Consider the following 24,913-nt stretch of genomic DNA (forward strand, 5'->3'; position numbering starts at 1 on the left):
TGGAGGATGCCAGTGGCTACGAGGGAGAGGAAGAAGCCAGCCTTCCCTGAGCATCTCCTGGGCTCTTCACCAAACACCTCATTTATGCTTTCCCCATCCCACCCCCATAGACAAGGCTGGTCAGCCCCTTTATGCACGAGGAAGTGGAGGCCCAGAGAGGGAAGTGGAGCCCAAGGCCACACAGCTGGTGACGGGAGCCCAGGTGTGACTCCAGAGCCAGTTTCCACAGTGCTCAGCACTGCTGGGGGAGCCTGGGGCTGTAGGAAGGAAGTGTGTGTCTAGAGCGACCTCTGGCTCAGCCCCTTCCTCCAGGAGGACCCAGCTGGCCAGGAAGCAGCCAGCTGCTGGGAGCTAACAGGACTCTGGGAGGGAGGCCCTTCCTGGGGTTACACAGCTCACCCTGGGCAGTCCGCCTCTGGCCAGGAAAAGGACAGGCCAGAGCTGGGGACGGGGGCTCACCCAGGCCTGGTCTCCACACAGTCTCAGGGACATCCTGTCCTTACTCTGGGAGGTAATTGAGACCCGGAGGGGAAAAGAGCTTGCCCAAGGTCACATAGCAACTTGGGGGCCGAGGCTGCTGCCTCCATTCTTCCGCTGAGCTAGAGAAAGCTGCGTGTGGGCTGCCCGCGGGGTTGGACTCCCCTGGGCTCGGACCCCGGCACAGCCCCAGCTTCTGCGTGGCACCCTGTGGCCTCACAATTATCGGTCAGCCAGTGCTGTGGGAGCAATGGTTTGAGGATTCCCATTTCCCCACTGTCCTCCCCATTCTCCCACCCCCAGCAGAGAGCCAGGGTGGGGACACTCACGTGGAGGCTCCTCGGGCTCACAGTCCTGGGCACCGCACGGCCGGGAGCTCTCAGGCCAGGCCTCGTGGCCACACTGGTCGCTGTCTTCCTCGGTCAGCCCCGTCTGGGTGTTGACACACTTGACCAGGCGCCGCTGGACGCCACCACCGCAGGGTGCTGAGCACTGCAGGGAGTTGGGGGAGGGGTAAGCATCCCCCTTGGCCAGCCCTCGCAGTGGGGATCAGGCAGCCCCGCAGCAGCCCCCTCCTCTGCTAGGAAGCCATCCCTGCCTGACTGGCATCTCGCTGCTCCCATCCCCTGCCCCCATGCCTCCTCGGAGGGTCTGGCATCCCCGGAGCCCACCAAGTGCTCACTTGCAGGAGCTGCACCTGCAGCGAGGCAGAGGGGGCCCGAGAGAGGCAGGGAAAGCTGCCAGTCCCACGCAGGATGGGACATGCCCAAGGCTTGGGCAGGGGCTCTGGGGCTGGAGGACCTGCTGCAGCCCGTAGGCAGCAGAAGGGAGGAGGCAGAAAGCTTCTCCACCAGGGCCCACCACCCCGGGTCAGGCTTCATTCTTATCCGTTGGGGTCTGATGTTTTTAAAAAGCCCTAAAAATAAGTTTAATCCGTGCCCATGTTGTGCCAGGCCCTGTGCTCAGTGCCTCATTGTGTGACTTCACTTAACCCTCACACCTCATTTACAGATGAGAAAACAGAGGCCCGGCCAAGCGAAGCAGCCCGGCCAGAGTCACTGAGCAGCCAGTGGGACAAGGACTGAGATTCTCGAACCTCTGAGCTCCAAACAGGCCTGGCAGGAACGCGTCCTGCCCACCCTGAGGCCTCGCTGGCCCGTCTCCCACCCGCTCTGCCACTCTGGCCTCTGCTCGGTTCCCGGAGCACCCTGCGTCCAGCCTTCCTACTCCACACCTTGCCCTTGCTGTTCCCATTCAGCCTCTCCCTCACATCACTGACTCCTCCAGTCCCAGTTCTGAACTCCCCTCCTCAGAGGGCCTTCCCTGACACCACAGCACATGTCCACTTGTTGTCTTTAGTCCGTTTCCCCTTGGCAGGCTGTAAGCTCCAGCAGCGGGGGACCTCGTCTGGTCACCACTGTATCTACAGTGACCACAGAGAGCCTGGCGCAGAGTACACTCAACAGTTCCTTCCTAAATGCACAAAGGACTGATCAGTGCCTGCTGAGCACTTGTCCCCACTCCCCGCCTGCTCACCTGGCCCCAGGGCCCCACCACCCACTGTGTACAGGGGTGGGTGTTGCAGGGCCGCGTGGTGTTGGGTCTCAGGGCCTCCTCGCAGAGGCCCGGCTCCGGGCAGGTCACCAGACGCTGCTGTTCGCCGCCGCCACAGGCCTCGGAGCACTGGGAGGGCAGGATGGGCAGGGAAAGGGGTCAGGGCACGGCCAGGGTCTGAGGATGCCCCCTACTCCCATCCCAGACCCCCAGGCCTCACCTCCCTCCAGGAAGAGGTGTACCAGCTGAGGCAGGGCTGGGCCCCGCAGGGCCGGCGGGCAGGGGGCTTGGCAGGCCCCGGCTGGCAGTGGAAGGGCCGCAGTGGCCGGAGGTCCCGTGTGTCCACACACTGCACGTCCCGCACAGAGGAACCTCCGCCGCAGCTGCGGGAGCACTGGAGAGACACGTGTGTGGACATACAGCCACATGCATGCACACGCATGACCCCATGAGGGGTGTGGCAATGCAGGCATCAGACCACCCCCACGGCCTGGGGCAAGTCCCTGAAGAGTCCCAGGGCAGCCTCGGACAGCAGGCAGTGAGGCCAGGGGCTGCCACAGGACGGGAGAGATGGAGAGAGAGAGGAACAAAGGAGAATGGGTGACAGTGAAATCCCTAGGGGGACAGAAAGTAAGGAGAAAAGGATACAGCCAACAAGGGAAGGAGCTCAGGGCAGGTCAAACCAAAGAAAGATGAAGATTCGAAAGCGTCTAGGAATTAAATACAAGAAAGTACAAAGACAGAGCACCCCCCTCTGGTGGCTGCAGCTGATTCCTGAGCACAGGCCGAGGGCCCCTGGGCTCCACCCTGCCCCCTGAGGCTGCCTGCTTTCTCTGTCCTCACGCACCTTACTCCAGTTGCCTGAGTGCCAGGCGGCACAGGGCCGCAGGTGGCAGCGGCGGGCGGGCTGGGGCCGGCCAGCGGGGGCGCAGTCCTCCTCCCGGCCGGAGCTGCAGCGCACGGGCCTCCAGACGGCGCCCAGGCCGCAGGTGGTGGAGCACTGGGGGGTGCGCAGAGGCCATGAGGGCAAAGCAGATCCCCACCCCCTAGCCTTCATGACTGCCCATCAAGGAGAGTGGGACCTCGGCAGAGCCAGGGCCTCTCCTCTGGGCCTTAATTTCCTCATCTGCAAAATGGGCGCCTCCACCTGCCTCCCAAGGAGACTGAGAGGACGAAAGGTCAAATCCCCCCGCCACCAACTGTCCCTGCTCACAGGGGACAGAGGTGAGGTGACCCAGCTGTCCTGACAAGGCTCACTGCTTCCCAGAAGCACTTGGGAAGGAAGTCGGGGTTCCTCCCGGGGCCTCAGCCTGTCCCTCTCCACCCCCAAATTAGGGATCTAAACAGAAAGCTCACTTCTCCTGCAGTGACAATCTGGGGGTGCTGGTGTTTGGGGGGCACAACCCAGCTTCTTTCATGTAGTTCAGACCCTTGTGGGCCCTGATGAAGCAGGGTGGAGCCACTGAGGGGAAGCCAGGTGGCAAGGGCCTGAGCCACGCCTGGAGGAGCCAGGCTGAGCCCAGGGTAACCCTGCTGGGTCCTGCTGGACGGCGCCGGGCCTGGGAGCCATGGAGGCTTCCCCACCAACACAGCTGCCGGGGGTGAGCTCCCTGTCCCTGGGAGCATGCAAGCCCGAGGGCAGATGGGCCCCCTCACCCCACCCCTACTGCTCAGATGGGAAACAGGTCTGACAGGGCACCCTGGCCCCAGGGGTACATGGACGGCAGTATGACTGAGCCAGGGCAAAGCTCCTCCCACCCACGACTGGCAGTCAGTTCCCTAATCCTAGGATGCCCAGCACCCCGGGAGGTAGGGCAGACAGCCAGCCAGACTCCTGTCCTGCTCTTTTCCGGATGAGGAGGCTGAGCCAGCGAGGTCCTGCTGAAACCCCCAGCCCACCCAGGCCCCTGCACTACTTGCCTGGCTCCAGTTCCCCACTTCCCAGCTGGCATTCCTGGCAGACGGCAGGTCCAGGGGGGGCCCCTCCTCGGCCAGCCTGGGGTCCAGGGGCTGGGCCTCAGGGACTCTGATGCTGTTGGCCGGGGTGTCCTGAGCTGGTGTGGACAGGAGCACAGAGCTTGGGGGCACCTCAGGGCTGGGGGACTCAGGCTGGCCCAAGGGTCCTGGGCTCATGGCAGTTACCCAGGGTGTGTGCCCCGGGCCAGTCGGGGCTGTCAGAAGGAAGGTCCCTGGCACTGCCAGGGTCTGCAGGTCCCGTGGGGCCAGGCCTGGTGTTGAAAGGGTAGGAGTCCCCGGCTCCAAGGGGTTGTCCCTGCCCTGGGTCTCTGGCAGAGCAGCTGTGGGAGGAGGAGGGAGAGAAGCTCCCCCCACAGTGGGCCACAGCTCACTGTCCACAGGCCCCAGGCCACTCTCCAGAGCTGGTTCCCAGGCCATGGCCCCACTTGTCCACAGCTCTACCGTGTCAGAACTCGGAGAGGAGTGGGTAGTGCTGACGGAGGACCAAGGGAGCCACGTGGGGCTGGGTCTCTGGGGCAGGTGGGGCACTCTGCGGCCTAAGGCTTCCTCATCATCCTCAGAAACCTCATTGGTCCTCTCCCACCGTGGAGGGGGTGGCTGGCTCTGGCTCTCCTCCCGTCCCAGGAACTTGTTTTGGCTCCCAGGGGCAGCAGGTATCTCCGTGCTGACTGAAGTGGGGGGCCAGGGCAACCTGGGGAGCCCAAGGTCTGGGGCCCCCATGGGGGCATCTTCCTCGGACAAGAAATTGACCAAGGGGTTCCCAGGGGTCTGCTCCGGGTGTGGGGGTGGGGAGTAGTCAGCCTGGGTGGGCCAAGGGGTAGGGGACCAATCTCCCAGTGCCTCCTCCTCCTCAGCCCCAGGAGGCTCTATGGCAGGCACGGGGGTACCCGTAGGGGGCTCAGAGGGACTGCTTGGGGGTGGGGGCGTCCAATCCCCTGTGCCAACCACATCTGGGTCAGGCTCCTCCAAGGGCTCATAGGACAAGTCCTCGTGGAAGTTAATGAAATTGTAGTCATAGTAGAAGTCGTCTACAAACACTGGCCCCGGCAGGCCAAGCTCAGAGTCCTCTTCGATGGCATTGCCCATGCTGGCAGGCTCGGGTGACGAGGGAGGTGGAGGGCGTGGGGTCAGGCGGTGGGGGATGAAGTCGACCTCATTGAAGAGCTCTTGGCTGGAGGAGCCGCTGCCTGAGCCTTCAGGGCCCAGCGTGTCCAAGGCCCGCAGGCAAGGCGGCAGAGGGCAGGTGGTCTCACTTGCTGGCCGCTGGGCCTCATCACAGGGGACACCGGTGTCATTGGTGCAGAGGACACTTCGGTGCTGAGTGCCTTCCCCACACGTCACCGAGCACTACAGGGGAGGCAGGGTGAGGGGCTCAGGCCGGGAGAAGCTGGGGCATGGCAGGGTACCCTGCTCACTGCTGGATGTCAGAGTGGCAGAGGCCTCAGCCAGCCCTCTCTGGTCCTGCCCAGCTCGACACCATGGCTTGTGGCCATGCCTTGCCAGGGCATCCTAGTCCCTGAGGCTTTGGGGACAGGGGCTGGACCCAGAATGCCCCAGCCTCCCTCCCACCATGGCGCCCAGCAGTAAGGGCTCCCTGAAGGCTGTCTGTGCCTCGCGGTAGCCAAAGACCGATGAGGGAGCTGGAGGCAGGCCCTTCCCCATCCTGATGCTTACCTGAGACCAGTTGCCCACGCCCCAGGTAGCAGGACAGGGCACATCCCGGTTGCAAGGGGTTTCAGCAGGGGGCTGGGGAAGGTGTTCACAGGCGAGTGGCTCCAGGGCACTCTGCTCATCCAGCCCCACGCTGCGGATGCAGAGCACGGCCCGGCGGGAGAGGCCCCGGGGCCCACAGGAGCTGGAGCACCGCTGCCACTCACCTGCCCACCACCTGCAGGGGCACACAGGTGGCATCAGCATGGGGCTGGCTGGACTCCCAGGCACTCAGGGTTCAGCGAGGTCAGGTCTAAGCCCAGGGGACGATTCCCCAGAGCGCCAAGCCTGGGTCAGCACTCTGGCCCCTCAAGCCCAGTGACAGGACTCAGCTCCCTTTGCTCCTGCCACCCTCACCCCAGGGGGACCTGGGCAAGGCCCAAGGCCTGTGTCCACATCCACAGATCCAAACACGAGTGAGCAGGGATGTCCCAGGCTCGTGCTGGCTGCCTAGGGGGAACCCAGGCCCAGGCTGGAGTGGGAGGGCACCAGGGCCTGGGGCTTCAGCCTTGGGAAGAGAGGCTAAGAGGTCAGCTCCCTCTGCTCCTCCCAGGGCCCCCCTGATGTGGGGCCTGGAGCAGGAGCAGGACCCCTAGGAGTCAGGAGCCTGGGGGGCCAGCGGTCAGGGCAGGCTCACCGGGCGGGGCATGGCTCCTCGCTGCACTTCCTGTGGCGGTCATCGGGCCGGCCCAGGGGGTCACAGTGTCTCTCGTCCACAGGCCCCGCCTGCTTCTCTGTGCAGTACACGCTCTGCCTCTGCATGCCTGGGGGTCCACGGGGGCTCAGCCTGGGCCTGGCACCAGGGTGCCCCTGCCCCGGCTGCCTTGCACCCAAAGACACAGCCACACCCACTCTGCTCAGAATCCCCCCAGAACAGGGCCTCACTGCCTTTGTCAGGATGCAGGCAGGCTCCCACCGCCCCCTCCTCACGGGCCTTCTGGCCTTTACCCTGACCACTGGGGAGACAGCAGAGTGTGGAGGTTCAGTGAGTGGCGGCCCAGCCCCGCGGGTTCCTGGCTGGGAGGACTTGGGCTCCCTTGGCCTCTCTGAACCTCAGTGTCCTCATCTATAAATGGGAGTAACAATAATACCGGCCCTGGGGCCGGCCCAGTGGCGTAGTGGTTAAGTTCGCGAGCTCCGCTTCGGCGGCCCGGGGGTTTGGATCTCCGGCGCGGACTGACGCACCGCTTGTCAGGCCATGCTGTGGCGGCGTCCCATATAAAGTAGAGGAAGATGGGCACGGATGTTAGCCCAGGGCCAGTCTTCCTCAGCAAAAAGGGGAGGATCGGCAACAGATGTTAGCTCAGGGCTAATCTTCCTCACACACACAAAAATAATAATAATACCAGCCTTAAAGCCCAGGTGTGAGGATAACACGTGGTCAAGTGTGTGCAGGCTCAGCCTGTGCCTGGCACATGGTCAGAGCTCAACAAGGGCCGGCTGCTGCTAGTGTGCAACTCCAACCCCAGCCTAAGCGCCACCCCACCATCCACACCCCGCCCAGCAGGGTCAGTGCTCAGAAAAAGTCTGAGGAGGAAATCCTCAGACCACCCAGCCAGGCGTTCCTCTCCTGCCCTGCAGCCCCCACTCCCGGCCCCCACACTAGCTGTGTCACTGTTCCTGCCCTTCATACCCTCTGCCATTGCCTGCCTCTGGGTCTTTGCACAGCTGTGCTCTTCACATTCGACGTACACCCCCACGCTGCCTGTGGAGGCCAGCACAGGACCAATTCTAGCAGTCTCTGCCTTCACCCTGCTCCCCGCTCAGCCTAGAAGATCAAACTGTCCCTGCCCTGAGCCTCCAGTCCCGCGTCCACCCCCTCCTTCCTTACTAAGAGAATTCTGATCGTGTTCAACATAACAATGAGACCTGCTGAAAACACTCCCCACCGCAGTTCCCTTGCAGCCAGCAGGGTCTGGGACACAGGCCTGCCAGGGAGAAAAAGGCCCGAGTCCCTCGCGGGGAGCCAGCCCGCTGCCCCTTCTGCTTCCTGCCTGGAACACGGCAAGAGGCCGGGAAGGAGGATGCCCTCTGTGACACGCGTGCGTGCGGGGAAAGCGGGGCTAAGCGGGAGGCAGGGCCCGGGCCCCCAAAGGCACTGAGGGCGTCCCCCCAGGCTGGACTGTGCACCCGGGGACTTCTACCCACCGGAGACAAATAAACCCTTATCTGCGCCAGCCACCACCGGTCAGGATCCTGCTACATGCTGCTCAACCATTCCTAACCCGTCCACCTAGGAAGCAACCATTGCCGAAAGACAATTCCCCAGTGTCTAGTTCGTCAAATGTTTTTGTCTTCACATTTGTAAATCTAAAGACACTTACATGGGACAGGATGCTTTTAATAGCTTTTGAAGATTTCTGCCAAGTTTTAGTGGGCCAGTTTTCATTTTGTCATCATAAAAGCTTTTTAAGGAATGTTCAAATGTCTCATCTCAGATACCTGACCCTGACATCCCTGGACACCACGGGGCCGAGGGGTGGGGGGAGCCTGAAGGAGCCGGGGCGGTGGGGAGAGTGAGAGGTAGTCAAATTATTATATGTTTTTAAAGCATTAAAAGAAGTGAATGTGGTGAATGGGCCATTGGGCTCACAGGCTTCAGAGCGGGGGTGGGGAGACCCTTGTCACGTCCCAGCTCCCTCCTCCTGTCCCTGCTGCCTTGCCCTTGTTCCTCCTCCTCCTCCTCTCTGGGGAAGCCTCTCCTGCGGCAGCATCCCAGGGTGCATCAGGCTCTGGGCCTCCCAGGAGAAGCTGGAGGGCTCCAGGGAGGAGGGGGCCCCTGGGCAGCCCGTCTGTGGCAGGGGAGGGGGAGGAGCCCACCCTGATGGGGGGCTTCAGTTAAGGCTCCGGGAGTGTGAAGGGGTCAGGTCTCCAGAATGGAGCAGAAACACAGGAACAAGACCTGCCAGAGCTGAGCAATAAGAAAGGGAGCAGTAGCCAAGGACTCTGCGGGGAGAATGCCCACAGCCGAGATATATTGAGCGCTCGCCATATGCTAGGTGCCATGCCTGCCTCATCTCATTTACTCTCCCAATGGACCTCAGAGACAGGGCTATTGCTAGCCCCATTTTATATATGGGGAAATTGAGGCCCAGAGAAGCAACATTCAAGCTCATCGTGCCCCAGCAAATAAGCAATGAGCTGGAGGCTGAAGCCAGGGGTCCCTGCCCAGAGACGAAGGCCCTGCTGGGCAGCAGCTGTGCCCGCCCCTCTCCTCACCTGTGCCACAGGTGACCGTGCACTTGGTCCAGGGCCCATAGTGCCAGGAGAACTCAGGCAGCTGGACCGGGCTGTGGCCATCCGCCTCCCTGTGGATGGTATACTCGTAGCGCACCCCGGGGTTGCTCTCCTGGAACAGCAGCTGGGGCAGGCAGGTGGGGCCTTGTGAGCATGAGGCGCCCTCTCCCTCTACCCAGGACCTGCCACCCAGAGAAACCATTCTAAAGGAACTGACTCCCGCCACCTCTGGGACCTGGGGCTACCCCACGGGGCTGTTGTAGAGATGGGGAACCCAAGGCAGAGGCTCCAGCAGTAGAGCCAGGCCCTGTGACTGTCCCTGGACTTACTCCTGCCAGAGGGCCCGGGTCCCACGGACTCCACCCCCACCTGGGCCTCAGGAGGCAGGCACCTGGATCCACACGGGCTCGTCGGTGGGACCCGGGGACGTGAGGTTCTCCCAGTTGCCCGTGCGTGCGTATGTGAAGGTGGTGCCCGCCACCTGGTAGTCCCCGTTCCACTGGATGGTCCAGCCACCGTTGAGGAAGTACTTCTCCGGGTCCTCGCTCCGCAGGGCCAGGAAGTTGGCGGCCTCGGCCACCTCCTCAATGCGGATCTCGCGAGCGCCGGCGGGGATCAGCCCCACATCCACATACCCTGTGGGCCGGGCATGGTGCAGAGGTTGTGCACAGAGGTAAGAGGGCTGGCTGCCCCCTTCCTCTCACCTCTTCCCACTCGCCCCTGCCTAATGACGCCAGACTCCACCGTTAGCTGCCCATGCAGAGCTCTCCCAAAAGGCAGATCTTAGACCTGTCCTAGGTCACCAAACCCTTGAAGGGCTCCTCAAATCCCGGCCCATGCCCTCTCCTGAAGACCTTTGCTGGTCTCCATGTCACAAGGCTGGGCCCATCCCCTACACTTGGGGCCAGCACGACCTTTCTGAGAAACCAGTCTTCCTGGGCCCCTCCCCTGGGACATCCTCCTCATTCCTGCACAGCCTGTTTATCCTCTCACTTCAGGAGCACCCATCACAGGCCGGGCATTACTCTAGGCACTTTGCTGTATGACATAGTACAACTGCTATCCCCATCTTACAGATGAGGAAACTGAGGCCCAGAGAGGTTAAGTAACTTGCCTGAGGGTTTTGCTCAGATCTCAAACAGGCTCCAGGGTCTGGGCTTTAACCACCACACTGGAGTACGTCTCCGGGGTGAGAGCTAAGCTTCTCGCCTAGCATTCAAGGCCCCACCTCCCTTACAAGTCCCCCAACAGAGCATGCGCCTTCTTGCCTCCAAGCTTTGTTGGGCACAAGCTCTCTCCTCCATGTGCAACGTTTCTCCCCATCTCATCTGAGTGTTTTATGATTCAGCTCAACTTCTACCTCCTACAGGAAGTCTTCCCTGACTTCTCAGGTCAGGACTTCTTCCTCAGTGCTCTCACAGCCCTCTGGGCCTCCCTCCACCGCGTCTGTCATGCTAAAAGTTTCTGTCACCCTGTCAGACTGAGAGCTCTTCACCTCCACGTCCCCCTGACCTAACACACAGTCAGCACTTAAGCAATATATGCAAAACAGGTCCCGAGGTGAAGGAGTGGAGCTGGAGGGTCTCTGAAGCTTTATAAGAAGACAGCAAGCCTCTGAAAGGGCTGAGGGCCACCTGTAAGCCTGATGGGCCCAGCCTGGGGTCCCCGGGACAGGAAGACTCCCCATGAGGACAGGTTTTGGCACCTGGGCCAAGATGCCCGTACTCCTGCAAGGATCCTGGACCAAGCAGGGTGGCTTCCCAGATCTAGCCTGGGTGGGGACAATGGGCGCCGAGGGCAAGGGCTCCGGGAGATGGGAAGGACCACCAGGTTAAGAGCACCCTGCCCCCCGCCAGCGGTCCCACCCCGTACCCAGGCCCTCAGCCTCCTCGAAGGTCCCGCTCACGGTGTGGCAGGTAGAGCCGTTGCCGTGGCACACGCCACAGCGGTCCTCAACGGCACCAGAGTCAATCTCGAAGTCGCAGCCCACGTTCTGCAACACATGGGGGAGGGAGGCCCTGGTGCTGGGCCACTGGCCACCAGCCCTCTGGGGCCCCAGCCTCAGGGGCCCACCCGGGTGGGAGGAGAGAGCTCAGGGCAGGGAGCCCCCCTGCAGTTGTGCCCTCTGACCCCAGGTGACCCCCTCTGCCTCTCTGAGCCTCAGCTTCCTCAGATGTGAAAGGGGGAGATCAATCTGTGCCATGAAGGCGTGTTGGCAGGTCACAGGAGAAAGAGATGGGAAGAGTTTTATCAAAGGCTACAGCAGGCAGGGGAGCTGGCACACCACGGGCTCCTGACCAGGGTGGACAGGAATTTCCCAGAAACAGGAATCAATGCCCCAGGCACCGGGGTGAGCCCCTCCCTGCTGGTCCTCCTCTGAGCCCAGGCCTTGATGCTCCTGGCCTCATTTCCCGGAAGCAGGGGCAAGAAAGTGGCTGGGCTGCTTTGTTGAGCGGGCAGGAGAAGCCACTGCTGTTGCCAGAAATAAGAAGAATTGCTAGCAAATTCTAGAATTGTGACGCACACTCTGCTAGGCTCTGAGCCTTGCACATAGGTGACGACCTGTTAAGTGACCTCATTTAACCCTGTGACATGGACAAGGATGGTCCCCTTTCAACGGGAGAGGAAACCACTGCCTGGGGTTATCCAACCAGCAGGAGGTCGAGCCACCGCCTGGGCTCTGGTTTCCTGGCTGGGGCTGTGCCGGCGGCGCAGGCGCGTGAGTGCAGAAGCCGGCAGGGATGAGGTGGGAAGGCCGTGGTGCAGAGGCAGGAGCTGGGGGTGTGAGGGCGGACTGTGAGGGCTCCAGTGTCAGGAGGAGTGGCGGGGGCTGTGCTGAGAGGTGACAGGAGACTATCGAAAGGCTCCACTAGCCAAGCTGGGAAGTCCAATGGTCCAGCCTGGGGAGGGAAGCCAGAGGAGGCCAGGAGGACCCAGAGGAGGACCGCCAGGGGGTGAGGCGCACCTTGCAGATGCCGTTGATGCAGAGGTCACGGCTGGCCTGGCCCTGGTAGCAGGGGGTGCCATCCACCACTGCGTCCCGCAGCTTCTCGGCAAAGTACTCGTTGGAGGGCCGGCAGTGCAGCTCACAGGGGTTCACTGGGGGCCCAAGAGGAGGAGCCATGAGGGACAGCCAGGGCCGGAGTCACGGAAGCCCTGGGGAAGACTGCCTCCACGACGCACGTCAGTGGCAGGCTGGAGGTTCCCAAGCAACACCAACATGCTGGCGGCTCCGGCTGGGCTGGCGCTGTCTGCAAGGCTGCAGACTGGGAGCTGGGAGGACAGTGCGGAGCAGCCCAGGGCTGGGGTGGGGACCGGGCCTCCTGCCCATACCACTGGGTAACCTGGGCCCTCAGATCGCCACCCTGCTGGGCCTCAGTGTCCCTGTGGGCGGCAGGACTCACCATCATTGACCACAGGCACCCATGTGTGCAGCTGACCCTTGTAGAGCATGGCGTCAAAGTGGCTGCACTGGACGTGGCGGAAGGAGGGGCGGCCGGCGGGGCAGGCGTGCAGGTTGCAGAGGCGGAAGCGCTTCCGCTCGCCCACGCAGTATTTGCCCTTGTATTTGGGCCTGTGTGGAGAGCCGGGGTGGGGCGGAGCGAGTGCACAGTGAGCGCCTACTGTGTACCTGGATCCAGGAGAGGGCCCTCGGCATGAGCAGCTCCTCCTGCACCCCTAACACCCAGAGATTCCCGCTGCCCACCTTCTGGCCCAGACACTCTCTGCCTGTTTGTAAGAATCTAAGGGAAGGTGGCAGCAGGAAGCCTGGGCTCTGCTGCCAACCTGCTGTGTGACCTTGGGCAAGTCTTCAGCCCTCTCTGGGCCTGTTTCCTCATTTATGCCTCAGTCTTCTCTCTATAACATGGGGTTGGGGCTACCTCTGCAGAGAGCTGTTGAGAGGCTGGGACAAGCTGCCGACGTGACCAGCACTGGCTAGAGTGGCTGCTCTGAGTCTCCAGCCCATGAGACCCAGTGTTCTGATGAGCCCATGTGTTGGCAGACTTGCTCCTGGTGGCAGCACCCCAGCCCAGGTCAAAAGGAAGCCCCCTGGGGCCTAGCCTGGCCAACAGGTCTGCCCCTGAGCACAGCACCTGAACCCCACCCCCACCTGGGTCAGGGTAGCTACTTCCCCCAACCCAGCTCAGACTTGGAGGCCAGGAGGCGGGGAGGGTACAGGCCCTTTGCCAAGCACAGGGCCCTAGATGGGGCTGGCTCTGAATCCCGTGGCTGCCCTGGGGCAGCGTAGTGCAGAGGGCTCATCCGAAGGAGCCAGCAGCCCCTCAGTCTATGGTACTGCTGGCCCCTGCATCTCCCTGAATCTTTACATCATCCCTCTTAGATGGGGAAACTGAGGCCCAGAGAGATGAAGTCACTCACCCCAGGTCACACAGCCACCACTTCCATGCTGACCAATTCTCCCAGCTGTCCCCAACCTCATCTCTGACCCACGTGTACCTCTGCTGCCACTAAGTGGCTCCTATTTACTGAGCACTTACTACCGACGAGTCACAGGGTCACAAGCTTTACCCGTGCTAACCCTGACAACAATTCTACCAGGTGGGCACTGTTGTTACCCTGTCAGTTTCTCAGGAAACTGAGGGTGGAGAAGGCCCTGGCATGAGAAGTGGAGAGAGGACTTGATCCCCGATCCACCTTAAGTCAAGGGTCTAAGCTCTTAGCCGCTGCCTCCTCCTGCCCCTTCCAGCCAGTTGTTGCTCTGCTGTGTGGCCTCCGATGAGTCCCTCCGGTCTTTGGGCCTCAGTGGTCCCCCCAGCAGCAGGGACCCTGGCAGCCTCCAGGATACTCCCTAGAGTCACCCCAGGTGACTCTGGACACTCCAGGCTTGGTCTCTATGGGGATACTCCTGAGAACAGCAGGCTGGGACAGAGCCAGGCTCCCCGCAATCAGCTGACTCTGCTCAAGGCCCGCGATCCCACCTGCCCCGGGCACCCCAGGCCGGCCCACACTCACGCAGGCTGCGTGCACTGCCGCTCAGCGTTCTGCACGCCCACACCACAGCTCCTCGAGCAGACAGACCAGGCGCTCCAGCCGGACCAGCCACCATCCACAGCCTCGGGCTGGAAGCCCACAGGAACGCACTCCCCATTCAGACACCACTGCCAAGATAGATGAAGGTAAAGCAACCCCACCCCAAGCCTATCAGTCATCCTCACTCTAGTGAGAACAAGGTGGGTGGGGGGCCTGGAAAAGTACAGAGGGGAAGGATTGAAGGAGTAGGGGAGGCCCCCTTCTGGTCACTCAAGACCCAGGCCCCATAGTGGAGCTGAGCCCACGTGCTGACTCTCTGAGCTGAAGACACCTTGGAGAATCACCGAATCAAGCCTGCCCCAGTGCCTCCATTCTGCAGATGGGGACCTGGGCCAGAGAGGGCTGGGGGTCTGCTAAGAGCCTAAGCAAGTCAGTGAGCCAAGACTGACCCGAGAGCATGGACACAGCAGGATGTCTGGACTCCCGCCGCCCCCTCCACAGCTGGACTGAGGAACACCCTACCTTGCTCTCCCCACACCTGGTACCATCCACGGCTGCATCCAGCTTGGAGTGACAGGTGGTCCCCACGGAGCACCAGAGTGTGTGGCAGACATTCTGCAAGGAAGAGGGCACGGACCATACTCTTACCCCCTCCCCAGTGCCACTGCCCACCCTGTCCCCTCATGACCCCCCAGAGTCCCCTGGGCACCCCTCCATGGGACTGGTACATGGTGGGGGTCTGCAGATGGGATCCCCAGAGGTCCCCTCTTGCCTTCTCTGGACCATGTGGTGTTATGGGGGCCCTGAGGCTCGGGTTTCCTGCTCAGAGCAGTCTCCAGCCCGCACACACCTCTCCCAGGCCCAGCCCACTCATCTGGAAAGACCCCTGTTGGAAGCCGCAGGGTCTCCACAACATGCCTGTGGCCATTACTTCAGATGATCGTCCCTAGGACCCTACCGCATAGACTTTATTTTACCTCTTATAATCCAGCTCCAGGAGGTGAGGGGCTTGCCCAAAGCCCCACAGTTGTAAATGGTCCACCCAGAATTCAGACCTGGGTCTATGGCCGCCCAACCCGAGTCCTCTCCCACAGGCCACCTGATGTCTCACCCAGGCCCAGTGGGATGTGCAGGCTGGTGAAGGCTGCCCCCGGCCCCCTGCCCACACACGCCCAGACTCACATCCATGTCGTCGCAGAAGGCAGAGTAGGCCCCGTACTGGAGGCGGCACTGGTGGCTCACGTCATAGAGGACGCCGGGCGGCACCGAGGGGAAGTCAATGACATCCTTGGCAGGAGCGTCATCTAGGCACAGGCCCCACCCACGGCTGCAGAGATGGGACAGGAGGATGGGATGAAGGGCCACCTGTCCCTTGGGGCAAGGGGAGAGCCCGAGAGACCCATCAGGGAGGCCTTGGCGGGGCCGGGAGGGCAGGGGAAATGGGAAGGGGCATAAAGCCCTAAACTTGTAGGAAAACTCCAGCCTCTCTGCTCACCTCGGCCTGTCCTCTGACCCAGCCTAGCATTCGAGGCCCTCCTGGCCTCTCCCTTTCTCACCTGGGCACTCCAGCCAGCTAAATGACTCATCCCCACTCCCCGATGCCAGGCCTTTGCACAAGCTGTTCCCTCCACTCACAATGCTCTCCCCACTCCTCTACTGGTGAAGTCTCTGTCCTCAAGATCCAGCCCAAAGGCCCTTCCTGCTGAAGCCTCCTGGACTGCCAAGTCTCCACATGGCCCTGCTCTGACGTCCATCGGCCTCCAGCCCTCCGGCCAGGCCCTGGGCCATCTCAGACAGGATCTGGAGAGCATCACATCACAGCTGGTACTACACCAGGCCTCTGATGGCCCTGCCCTGGGCTGAGCCCTAAGGTCATGTGTGGGAGGACCAAGGCCTGAAAGCTGCCCCCTGCTGGGCTGCCAAACTGGGAGAGAGCCCCGGGGGGCAGCCCTGCCCACCTCGGTCACTGCCTTGTTTATGCCTGCCTTCCCTGGCAGCAGAAAGGGAACCAGCACAAACTCCTGCTGCTGGTGTCCAGCGTGAAGATAAGGCTGCCCAGACCCTATACCACCAGGCAGGGAGCTAGGAGGGAGAAGGGCCCGCTGAGGGTGTCCCAGGCCCAGCTCAGGCCCGCCTCTGCCACGCATCATTCTGTGGGCCCCTTGCCCACAGCTATTGCCTCTGGGGGTCAGTGACCATTCTGCTGCCCTTGCCAGCCCTGGGCCAGCACCCATGCAGCAACCCTTAGGAGCACCAGCGCCCTGGCAGGCTGAACAGCCCGCCCCAGGGCTCACTGCTGTCCTGGAGGAATCGGAGGAGGGCCCGGGCCTCTCTGGGGGCAGCAGTGGCTGGGGAGCACTGAGCCGTGCAGAGAACCAGGATTGGGGGCAATGGGTAGGGTCAGCCCAGGCAGCAAGGACTTAGGCAGAGGCAGCAGAGGAAGGCAGGATCTGTGGGACGTGGGGCCCTGACCGGGCAGGGTAGAGGGAGGCAGAAACCCTCCAGTTTTGCAGTCTGGGAGGTGTAAGGGCAGCTGGTGCCAGGCTGGGCCAGGATGAGCAGAGGGGCCTGGTTAGGATCACAGGAGGCACAGCAAAGCAGGGTGGAGGTGATGGCTGCCGGGGTCTGGCGGGGAGGGGAGGAGGAGACACACCACGGGCCGTGGACAGGCCAGGAGAAGATGCAGGGGTCAAGAGGCAGGCCAATGGGTAGGCCAGTGTGGGGAGAGGCTGGAGGGGTCAGCGGCCGGGATCCTGGGGTCCAGATTTCAGAGAGAGGTCTGGGAGCTGTGAGACCCAGGGTGGGGTGGGTGGTCTGTGAGGTCTCCTAAGTCCCCTGGTTGATGGCAGGCCCCAGGCTCCACAGCAGGCTGCCAAGAACAAAGCCTCAGTGACCAGACCCCTGCTGACAACTCTGGGGATCCCCCCAGAATCACCTGGACCAGCTGTGCTAGCTGGAAATGGACCCTGTAAAAACGGTGTCAGCAAGTGAGCCGCCACTGGACCCAGCCCTCTGCCCTGGACGACCACGGGCCAGGCTGGCCCTGGGTGCTTGGCGGGCACCTTCTCGTTTGCCCCTCACAACACCTTGGACAGAAGACTCTACCACCACCCTCTCCTTACACACAGGGCCCAGGGCAGGGTGTCACTGGCCCCGGGTCACACGGGAGGGCAGTGATGGGCAGGATCTGATACCAGGCCCAGGCTGCCAAGTGCCCACACGTGTCCACCTGCTGGGCTGCCCCCAGCGCGGGCTCCTCCCGTCCGACTGTGAGCCTGGCCTCAAACACTTCACCCCAAATATAAGTTTAAAACCACGGCAGCTGAGGCCTGCCAGGGAGAAAGGAGTTTTCTGATTGCTGGCCTCAGCCTGGGGCCTCCCTGGGCCTGCACCTGCGCAGAGCGTCAGCTGGAGGACGGGGCAGAGGGTGGGGGTCAGCCTGGCCCTGGGGCTCCTTCTTCGCTTCTGGCAGGCCGCAACTAAAGATGTGGCCTGGGGGCTCGCCCACCCCCTGACTCAGATCCCGCGCCTCCGACGCAGGGTCTGACGTGCCTCAGCCCCACACAGACAGGTCCCGGGCCACAACCAGCCCTTCAGTTTCCTGGCTGGGACCCAGTGCTGACTTGCCAAGTGTCAGCTCCTGTGGGCCTGCTGCTGGGCAGCCAGAGCAACAGCGACCTACTGAGTCCATCTATATGTGCGTGAGAGGCTGTGGGCGTGGGGGGCTCTCACAGGACCCACTGCCAGAATCAGGGCCACACTCAGGGCCAGGTGCTGACTGGGGAGTCAGAAACCCAAGTTCTACTCTCTGCCCAGCTACAGGTGCTGTGTGGCCTTGGGCCATCCCTCACCCTCTCTGGGTCTTCATGTTCTCATCTACCAGAGGCTGAGGTGGCCTGTGTGATCCCAAGCTACAGAGGTATAAATAGCAGCATCTACTTGGGAAAAGTCACACGGGTGGCCAGCAGCCGGCCCTTCCTTCCTCTGGTCGGCTCACCGCCAGGCTCCTCATGCTGCCGAAACACACCCAATCCCCAAGCCTGTCAGCCCTTCCCCTCGGGGGCCCCTCCTCACGCTAATTATAGCAGGGCTGGGTGGCCCCACATGGGGTCAGAGCAGACAGCGGCAGGTGGCTGCTGTCAGAAGCCTCGCTCCCAACTCAAGGACGGCAAAGAGCTGCCACCACCTGTGGAGAGACCTGAGTGCCCTCTCCCCCGCCACCCCTGGGTCCTGGTCATGGAGTCACTGTGAAGTGAAGGGAAGGACCCAGCACATGATCAGGCCTGCCTCTCTCCCTGCAGAAGCCCTGGCTTCCAGGGCATGAGCAGCAGGGCCTCCCCCTCCCCACCCCTCGCGCCAAGTAGCGGCTTATGAAATGCTGTTTCCTGACGGACCTCTCCGCAGAGTCCCCGAAAGCAGCTCTCAGCTCAGAGAGGCTCTTAGAGTTCTTCAGGTCAACCCTTGTGGACTCAATGCCCATGGGCTCCAGAAACTTTCCTCCAGCCCCACCACCACCTCCTGAAGATTCTCCAGTCCAGCCCCCGCTCCCCACCTCAGCATCTGACCACACCCGGCCCTCCATCTGGAGCATCTTTCTTTCTCAGGATGCCCCTAATTAGTCTCAGCTCCGAGATTCCTCCTCAGAGACGACGTCCCTGACCCCAGGACGGGTTGGCGCCCCTCTCCAGATTCCTATAAACCCAAGTGCTGTCTGTCACAGTGCTAATCACCCCACAGTGTCACATGTCTATCCCCCCACATGGTGGGGGCCTTGAGGACAGGCACCTCATCTGTCTCCTTTACCACTGAACCCCAAGCACAGAGCACGTTAGTGTTTGTTGCCACAGCAAGAGTGAGTCTGAGACCCAATCGGGTTCACTCACGACTGGGTCCATGTGGCCCATTAAACGTCTATTTGCAGGGGGCCGAAGAGCGCTGGGTCCAGTGGGGATAGTGGGTGGTCTGTGAGTGCTTCTGAGCCTGCCCCAAGCTCCAGGAACACTGTCTGACCCCACATTTGCACCTTCTATGACCTTGTTCATTCTGTCCCCACCCATTTGGGTGGGGCGGGTCTCCTGTCTCCCAGCCCACTCCCAGCAAGGAGATGGAGGGCGGAGGGACTGGAGGACAGGCTGGTACCATGCTCCTCGAATGAGCACCCCTCTCCGTCCACCTGTCCTGGGCCTTGTGATCCCCTCCTGCCTGGCCCTCCAGGATGGAGAGGTGAGAGGGGATGCTGACCTTGGGGATATGAAGTTCTCTTCCCTCCCAAGCACCCCTGCATTGGCGAGGCACGGATCTCCCTATCTTTCTGCCTCTGTCCAGCTTTTCTCAGTGCCAAGGCTCTGGGAGGCCCTGACTAGCTCCGGCTCTCACCCTTTCCTCCTACTCTCGCCCCAGGTCCTGAGCCAAGTCCCTCACGCATTCCAGCAGCTGAATGAAGACAGAGACTCATCTGTCTGTCTGTCTGTCCTGGGGCCAGGGTGCTGGGCAGCACCCTGGGTGGGGGCAGCTGGGAACAAGCCCTGAGGGTGTTGCAGGGGCAGCTACTGTTCTGATTTTCCAGTCACTCTCTCATTCTCTGCCCCCATCTGGGGAGGGACACACCCTTGAGACTGTTTTCAGCCCTGCTCTCCACAGCCAGGCCACCTCCCTGATTCAGGTCCTCATCATTTAGCACTCAGCAGCAGTGATAACCGTTACCACGAACTGAATGCTACCCACACAGTCGGCGCTGCACTCCACACGTCACATGCTCGTCCTTTAATCCTCACAGCAACCACGAGGCAGTCCCATCATCGTCCCCAGTTTCTGAGGCTGCAGGGCTAATGTAACTTGTCTGCCAACACGGGTAGAAGCCTGGGCCAGAGCCCAGGTTCTTAACGATCAAACTCAACTCTTCCCTGCTTCTAATCTTTCCTCCACCGTGGTAATCCCTCTTCCATTGAGGCCAGAGTCCTTGCTCTCACGTGCATAAGAAACCTGGTTACGTCCCTATGTAAAAAAACCCCAGTGAGGGGGTTTCTAGTGAGGGGACTTCTAGAAAAAAATGGCACATTGAGCAGACAGATTTATCTCCACTCTCTTCCAGAACCCCACTCTGATGAGCACAAGGGAATAAACAAGGCATAAATCCACCAGGACAAAGGGCAAGGGAGAGGTGATGACGGCAGATGAAAGATGTCAGCAAAATTCTGGAAGCTGGAAAGCAGATGGTCAAGTAGCAGCTGACGTGGTGGAGCAGCGGAAGCTGAGAGCGGAGTCCAGCAGGGAGAAACCACCCAGAGGCAGACCCTGGGAGAGCTCAGGAATTAAAGCCCCAGGGACCCCTGGAGGCCAGGGCGCCAGCAGGACTGAGGACAAGAGCCTGGCTGAAAGTCTGTAAGAAGCCATCAGGCCTAGATCCCCTCCCCAACTCTGCATGGCCAGGCGATGGGCACCTCCCCACCTGGGTCGGGGCCGGGGTCACTCTCTGCAGAGGATGAACCAGGGGATCCTGCCCAGCTGAAGGCCCGAGGCAGAGGGACCTACAGAGAAAGGGGACAAGTGAAAGTCTACACAAGAAAGGCTGAGCACCCGCCAAGCCCCTTCCCCATTTGATGCCAGAATGCTGTAGCCAGACTTACATCCTCCCAGGAAAAGACCAGAGCATTCCTCTCTGGGAAACTGAACCACTCAGAAAAGTGACCCCAGAAACTGCCGTGTGAAGATCTCCCAAAGAAACAGCCCCGTCCTGACCAGTCCCTCAGCAGTGACTCAGAAAAGTCTGGCCAGGCCACACACCTCCCAGTCGGGATCCCAGTGCCCCCTTCCATGTAGCAAATACAGCCAAGCCATTTTAGGAAAACCTTTAACATGAAAGGAAGATGTAAAAAAATAACTCAAAGGCAAGAAAGACATTGCAGGGAGCAAAAGAAAAAAATAAAATCCATATAGGCAATAATCTCAGAAAGGTAAGAGAAGATACTGTACTCGTCAAACAAGAACAGGATAATAAAAAGGAGTATTTAGTGAATAAGAAAGTTCAGGAAGTTAAAAGTACAATAGAAAAAAATTAAAAATTTAATAGAAGATAAAGGTATTTCCTCCAGAAAATAGAAAGAGATTTAAAAAAACTAAAAGATTAAAAAATAAGGAAGCATGAGAACAGCTGAATATTAAGGGTTTCAGAAGGAGAAAATAGAAGAGAGATGATTATCAAATAAATAATACAAGAACATTTCCAAGAACTGAAAGATATGAGTTTTTAGATTAAAAGGGTCCACCAAGTACCCCTCAAAATAAAAATAGACCAAGGCACATAATTGTGCAAGTTCAAATCACCAAAAAAAGAAAGAAAGAGAGAGAGAAAGAGTGAGTGAGTGAGAGAGAATATCCTAAGAGAGAGACAGAAAATTCTAAAAGCCTCCAGGCTTTTTAAAAGGTCAGACACAAAGGCTTGGGAATCAGACTGATATGAGACTTCTGAACAGCAAAGTTAGAAGCTAGAAGACAACGGAAAAATGCCTTCGAAATTCCGGGAGAGAATGACTTTTAACCTAGAAGTTGATATCAAATCAAACTGTCAATCAGGTGTGAGGGAAGAATAAAGACACTTTCAGGCAAGCACACCTTCTACCTCCATGTACCCATTCTCAGAAGGCCACTTGAGGATGTGCCCCACCAGAAGAAGTAAACTCCTCTAAAAAAGGTAGCCTGGGATCCAGGAAACAGGAAGACCCTGCATGACAATTTCAGGGCAGACCTAGAAAGCATGCAGTCTAGACCGGAGCAGGAGGACAGAAGGAAGTTGGCAGGAAGGTCCAGGAAAGAAGGGAACTGTCAGATGAGGATATGACAGGGATTACCTTCCAGAAAACTAGATTAAGAGATATTTTACAGAACTGTTGGAGGACATGGAAGACTCAGAGAAGCAAAGGAAAACAAGCAAATAAAACAGTTGTTCTTAAAAAGAGAATGTCATCTTGTTACAACACTTGGTTCAGCAATATTTACACAAACATAATAATGAAAATACTGAATATGGACTTAAAATGTGTTAACACGATATTGGAATCAGGGGAAATATGTGTAGGAAGTGACACGAAGGGGCTAAATCCCAACCTTCCATTGTACAAATCAATAGATAATATGTGAACTGAAAACTCAAGAAATAGCAGTCTAGGAAAGATTTTCAGAAATGTGCAAGTAAATAATGTAAGACAAAGCTGAAAAGAGTTAAAGTTGAAAGTGGTTGCCCAGAGAAAAGGAATGGAGGGTGGGGAGGAGTGGGGCAGGTGACTTAAAGCTCAGCTTTGCCATCTTGAATGCTTAGTACCTTTGAACTCGTGTTTTTGTTCGTCTTTTTTTTTTTTTTTTTTTGGTGAAGACGATCAGCCCTGAGCTAACATCCATGCTAATCCTCCTCTTTTTGCTGAGGAAGACTGGCTCTGAGCTAACATCTATTGCCAATCCTCCTCCTTTTTTTGTCCCCCTAGAGCCCCAGTAGATAGTTGTATGTCATAGTTGCACATCCTTCTAGTTGCTGTATGCGGGACGCGGCCTCAGCATGGCCGGAGAAGCAGTGCATCGGTGCATGCCCAGGATCCGAACCTGAGCCACCAGTAGCAGAGCGCGCGCACTTAACCACTAAGCCACGGGGCCGGCCCCTGAACTCGTGTTTTGTAAGCAAATCTGAGGGAACAAAGCAGCATGTGCGTGAGCAGGGGAGGTACACAATGTCTGTGTCCACCGATCCTTGCCACCTCACGAGTACAGAATCCCAGTGGACCCACAATGTGTGGGAGCTCAGTGAGATTCTAGGCAAGTAGAGGATAAGCGTGTTATGTCTACACTGAGTAGACATAACTGACGGCCCCAGAGGCCACACTTTCCATTTGACCCAGAACTTGCTTCAAACGCAGAAAGAAGGCCATGACGTTTTAGGAAACACGAACGACCAAGGAGCCCTATCATCCTTTGTTATTTGTGTGCCCTCCCTGTATCAGCCAACCACTGCGTTGAAAATAGGGGACAGAAGAAAAGGGAAAGTGGGGCAGCCACACGTCCTTTCCCTTTCAGTCTTTGCTCACTCATCAGTGAGCGGAAGGTGGAGAGTGCATGTCGCATGTGCACCTATTAAGAAGTAAAATAAAACCAGTCGAGTTAGTTTTGTACAGCCTTTCCAGTGTTGCAGTGAATATGAGCTATGAGAAATGAACTGGGTCATTCTGGTGATTCTACATAGGAGGTCAAGGCTCTACATGCATTTAAAACTGCCATGGCACAAAATAAAGATGAAGGGTAAAATTTATGCTAATAATTTAAGTTTTTAAATTTTTCTTTACTTAGAACATTAAACAGCAAATAAAAAACACCGTAACAAATGAAGAGAATGGGAAAGAAAGGAAAAGCTTTCTATTTCGGTACCGTTAACGGCGCTTCTTTCCCCACCTTTCACTGGACCCGCCAGCCATGTGGCCAGCTCTGCACCTCCTCCGGCCTCATTTCCTATCTTTGGCTCCCGGAGCCTCACTCAATATCCTGTCTTCCCTGAAACCGGATTCCACTCCTTCATGCCCCGGGGCCTTTGCTAACGCTTCCTCTACCAGAACACCACTGCTCTCTCTACTATACATCTGTGAACTCCTGCTCCTCCTCCAAGATGTAGCTCAGGTGGCCTTTACAGGAAAACATTGGGGACCCCGCCCGCCTCTTTATCTGGGGCCCCTCTGTGCTTCCCTCCACCCTGGCACCGCAGTGCATCTCCCCATTAAACCCTGAGCTCTGGGTCACAGACAAGGCCTGGGTGCTGGGGGAGGCACGGGGGGGGGGCTTACTCGAGGAACCTGGTGATGTACTCGCGGCTGCAGCGGGACCAGGTGAGGGGGGCGGCGTCGTACAGGAGCTGTGGAGACATGATGAAAGGCCGTTTCCCAACAGGCTCACAGTCATTGCCGCTTCCGTCATGCTGAATGCCAAAACTGTGTGAGAGCACAGGCCCCAGGGGCGGGTGAGCCAGCAGGAAGCCGCCGGCCGGCCCCTCCCCCGGAGGTCTGCAAGGTGCCAAATCCTGGCTCCCAGGGCTGGCTCTGCCACCAAACTGCTATGTGGCCTTGGGAAAATCACATAGCCTCTCTGAGCCTGTCTCCTTAATCTAAAACGTAGATGTGATAGCTAGTATCCCACGGGGTCCTCCTCCAGATGCACCAGCCTGAGCCTGAAATGAGTGCCAGGGACCCAGAGCAGGCCTGTCCTGCGCTGAGTTGGCCAACAATGGCAAGCCAGGTGGCATAGATGGGGGCCCACTGTGGCCTCTGCAACCTCACTGACACCAAGAACAGTCTGACAGAGGGCCTCCCACCCCCCAGGTCCTTGTCCCAAGCCTGTGCACTGCAGTTAAGGGAGTCTGCACTGCTGTATCTCAGAAAAGGTCTGGAGAGACCATCCTTGGGGAGGATATGAGAAAAACTATATTTGTTGAGCACTTACTCTGTGCCAGGCACCATGCAAAGCACTTTCAGAAACACTATCTCCCGCAACCCTCGAACTGCCCAGTGAGGCATTATTACTCCAGGAGAGGCTCAGAGAGGCTAAGGAACTCACCGAGGTAACACAGTCAGGAAATGGCAGATTTGGGGCAGAGTGCTCTTTCTACCTCCACGGCTAGCTTCAATGCCCTGCATGCATAGCCGTCACTCAGGGAACCCAGAACAATGACCCCAACACCTCTGACCAACAGAACTCTGTGAGCTTGCCCTTACTGGCTTCTGGACAGTCTAAGATGCTGCCATATTCACCAGCTAAACAGCCTGGCACAGATGGCTGGGGGCATGGGCCACGCTTGGTGTGGAGAGCCTCACGCAGAGGTGTCAGATGGAGGGAGCCTTGGACACCACCGAATCCAACCCCCTCAATCAATAGAGGCCCAGAGAGGCCCAGAGAGGGCAGGGCACTTGCCTAGGGTCACAGAGCTATTAAGAATAGG

At 59.2% G+C, this 24,913-nt stretch overlaps 1 protein-coding gene across 1 annotated transcript in view; it reads right to left on the reverse strand.

Moving 5' to 3' along the window:
- Positions 1 to 24,913, reverse strand: part of ADAMTS7 (ADAM metallopeptidase with thrombospondin type 1 motif 7) — a 46,665-nt gene that overhangs the window by 2,111 nt on the left and 19,641 nt on the right. Inside the window, exons 8-23 of the mRNA XM_004421877.3 lie at positions 23,766 to 23,909; positions 15,130 to 15,274; positions 14,470 to 14,562; positions 13,930 to 14,075; positions 12,360 to 12,529; positions 11,921 to 12,054; positions 10,828 to 10,948; positions 9,347 to 9,591; positions 8,938 to 9,079; positions 6,356 to 6,482; positions 5,683 to 5,896; positions 3,952 to 5,355; positions 2,879 to 3,031; positions 2,252 to 2,425; positions 2,014 to 2,160; positions 807 to 969 (exon numbers count right to left, since the gene is read on the reverse strand). Coding sequence (XP_004421934.1) covers positions 807 to 969; positions 2,014 to 2,160; positions 2,252 to 2,425; positions 2,879 to 3,031; positions 3,952 to 5,355; positions 5,683 to 5,896; positions 6,356 to 6,482; positions 8,938 to 9,079; positions 9,347 to 9,591; positions 10,828 to 10,948; positions 11,921 to 12,054; positions 12,360 to 12,529; positions 13,930 to 14,075; positions 14,470 to 14,562; positions 15,130 to 15,274; positions 23,766 to 23,909 — 3,722 coding nt within the window. The remainder of the gene's footprint in view (positions 1 to 806; positions 970 to 2,013; positions 2,161 to 2,251; positions 2,426 to 2,878; positions 3,032 to 3,951; positions 5,356 to 5,682; positions 5,897 to 6,355; positions 6,483 to 8,937; positions 9,080 to 9,346; positions 9,592 to 10,827; positions 10,949 to 11,920; positions 12,055 to 12,359; positions 12,530 to 13,929; positions 14,076 to 14,469; positions 14,563 to 15,129; positions 15,275 to 23,765; positions 23,910 to 24,913) is intronic.

The sequence above is a fragment of the Ceratotherium simum genome, chromosome 3 (assembly GCF_057802395.1).
Source record: "Ceratotherium simum simum isolate JZ-2026a chromosome 3, ASM5780239v1, whole genome shotgun sequence".
Lineage (NCBI taxonomy): Eukaryota > Metazoa > Chordata > Mammalia > Perissodactyla > Rhinocerotidae > Ceratotherium > Ceratotherium simum.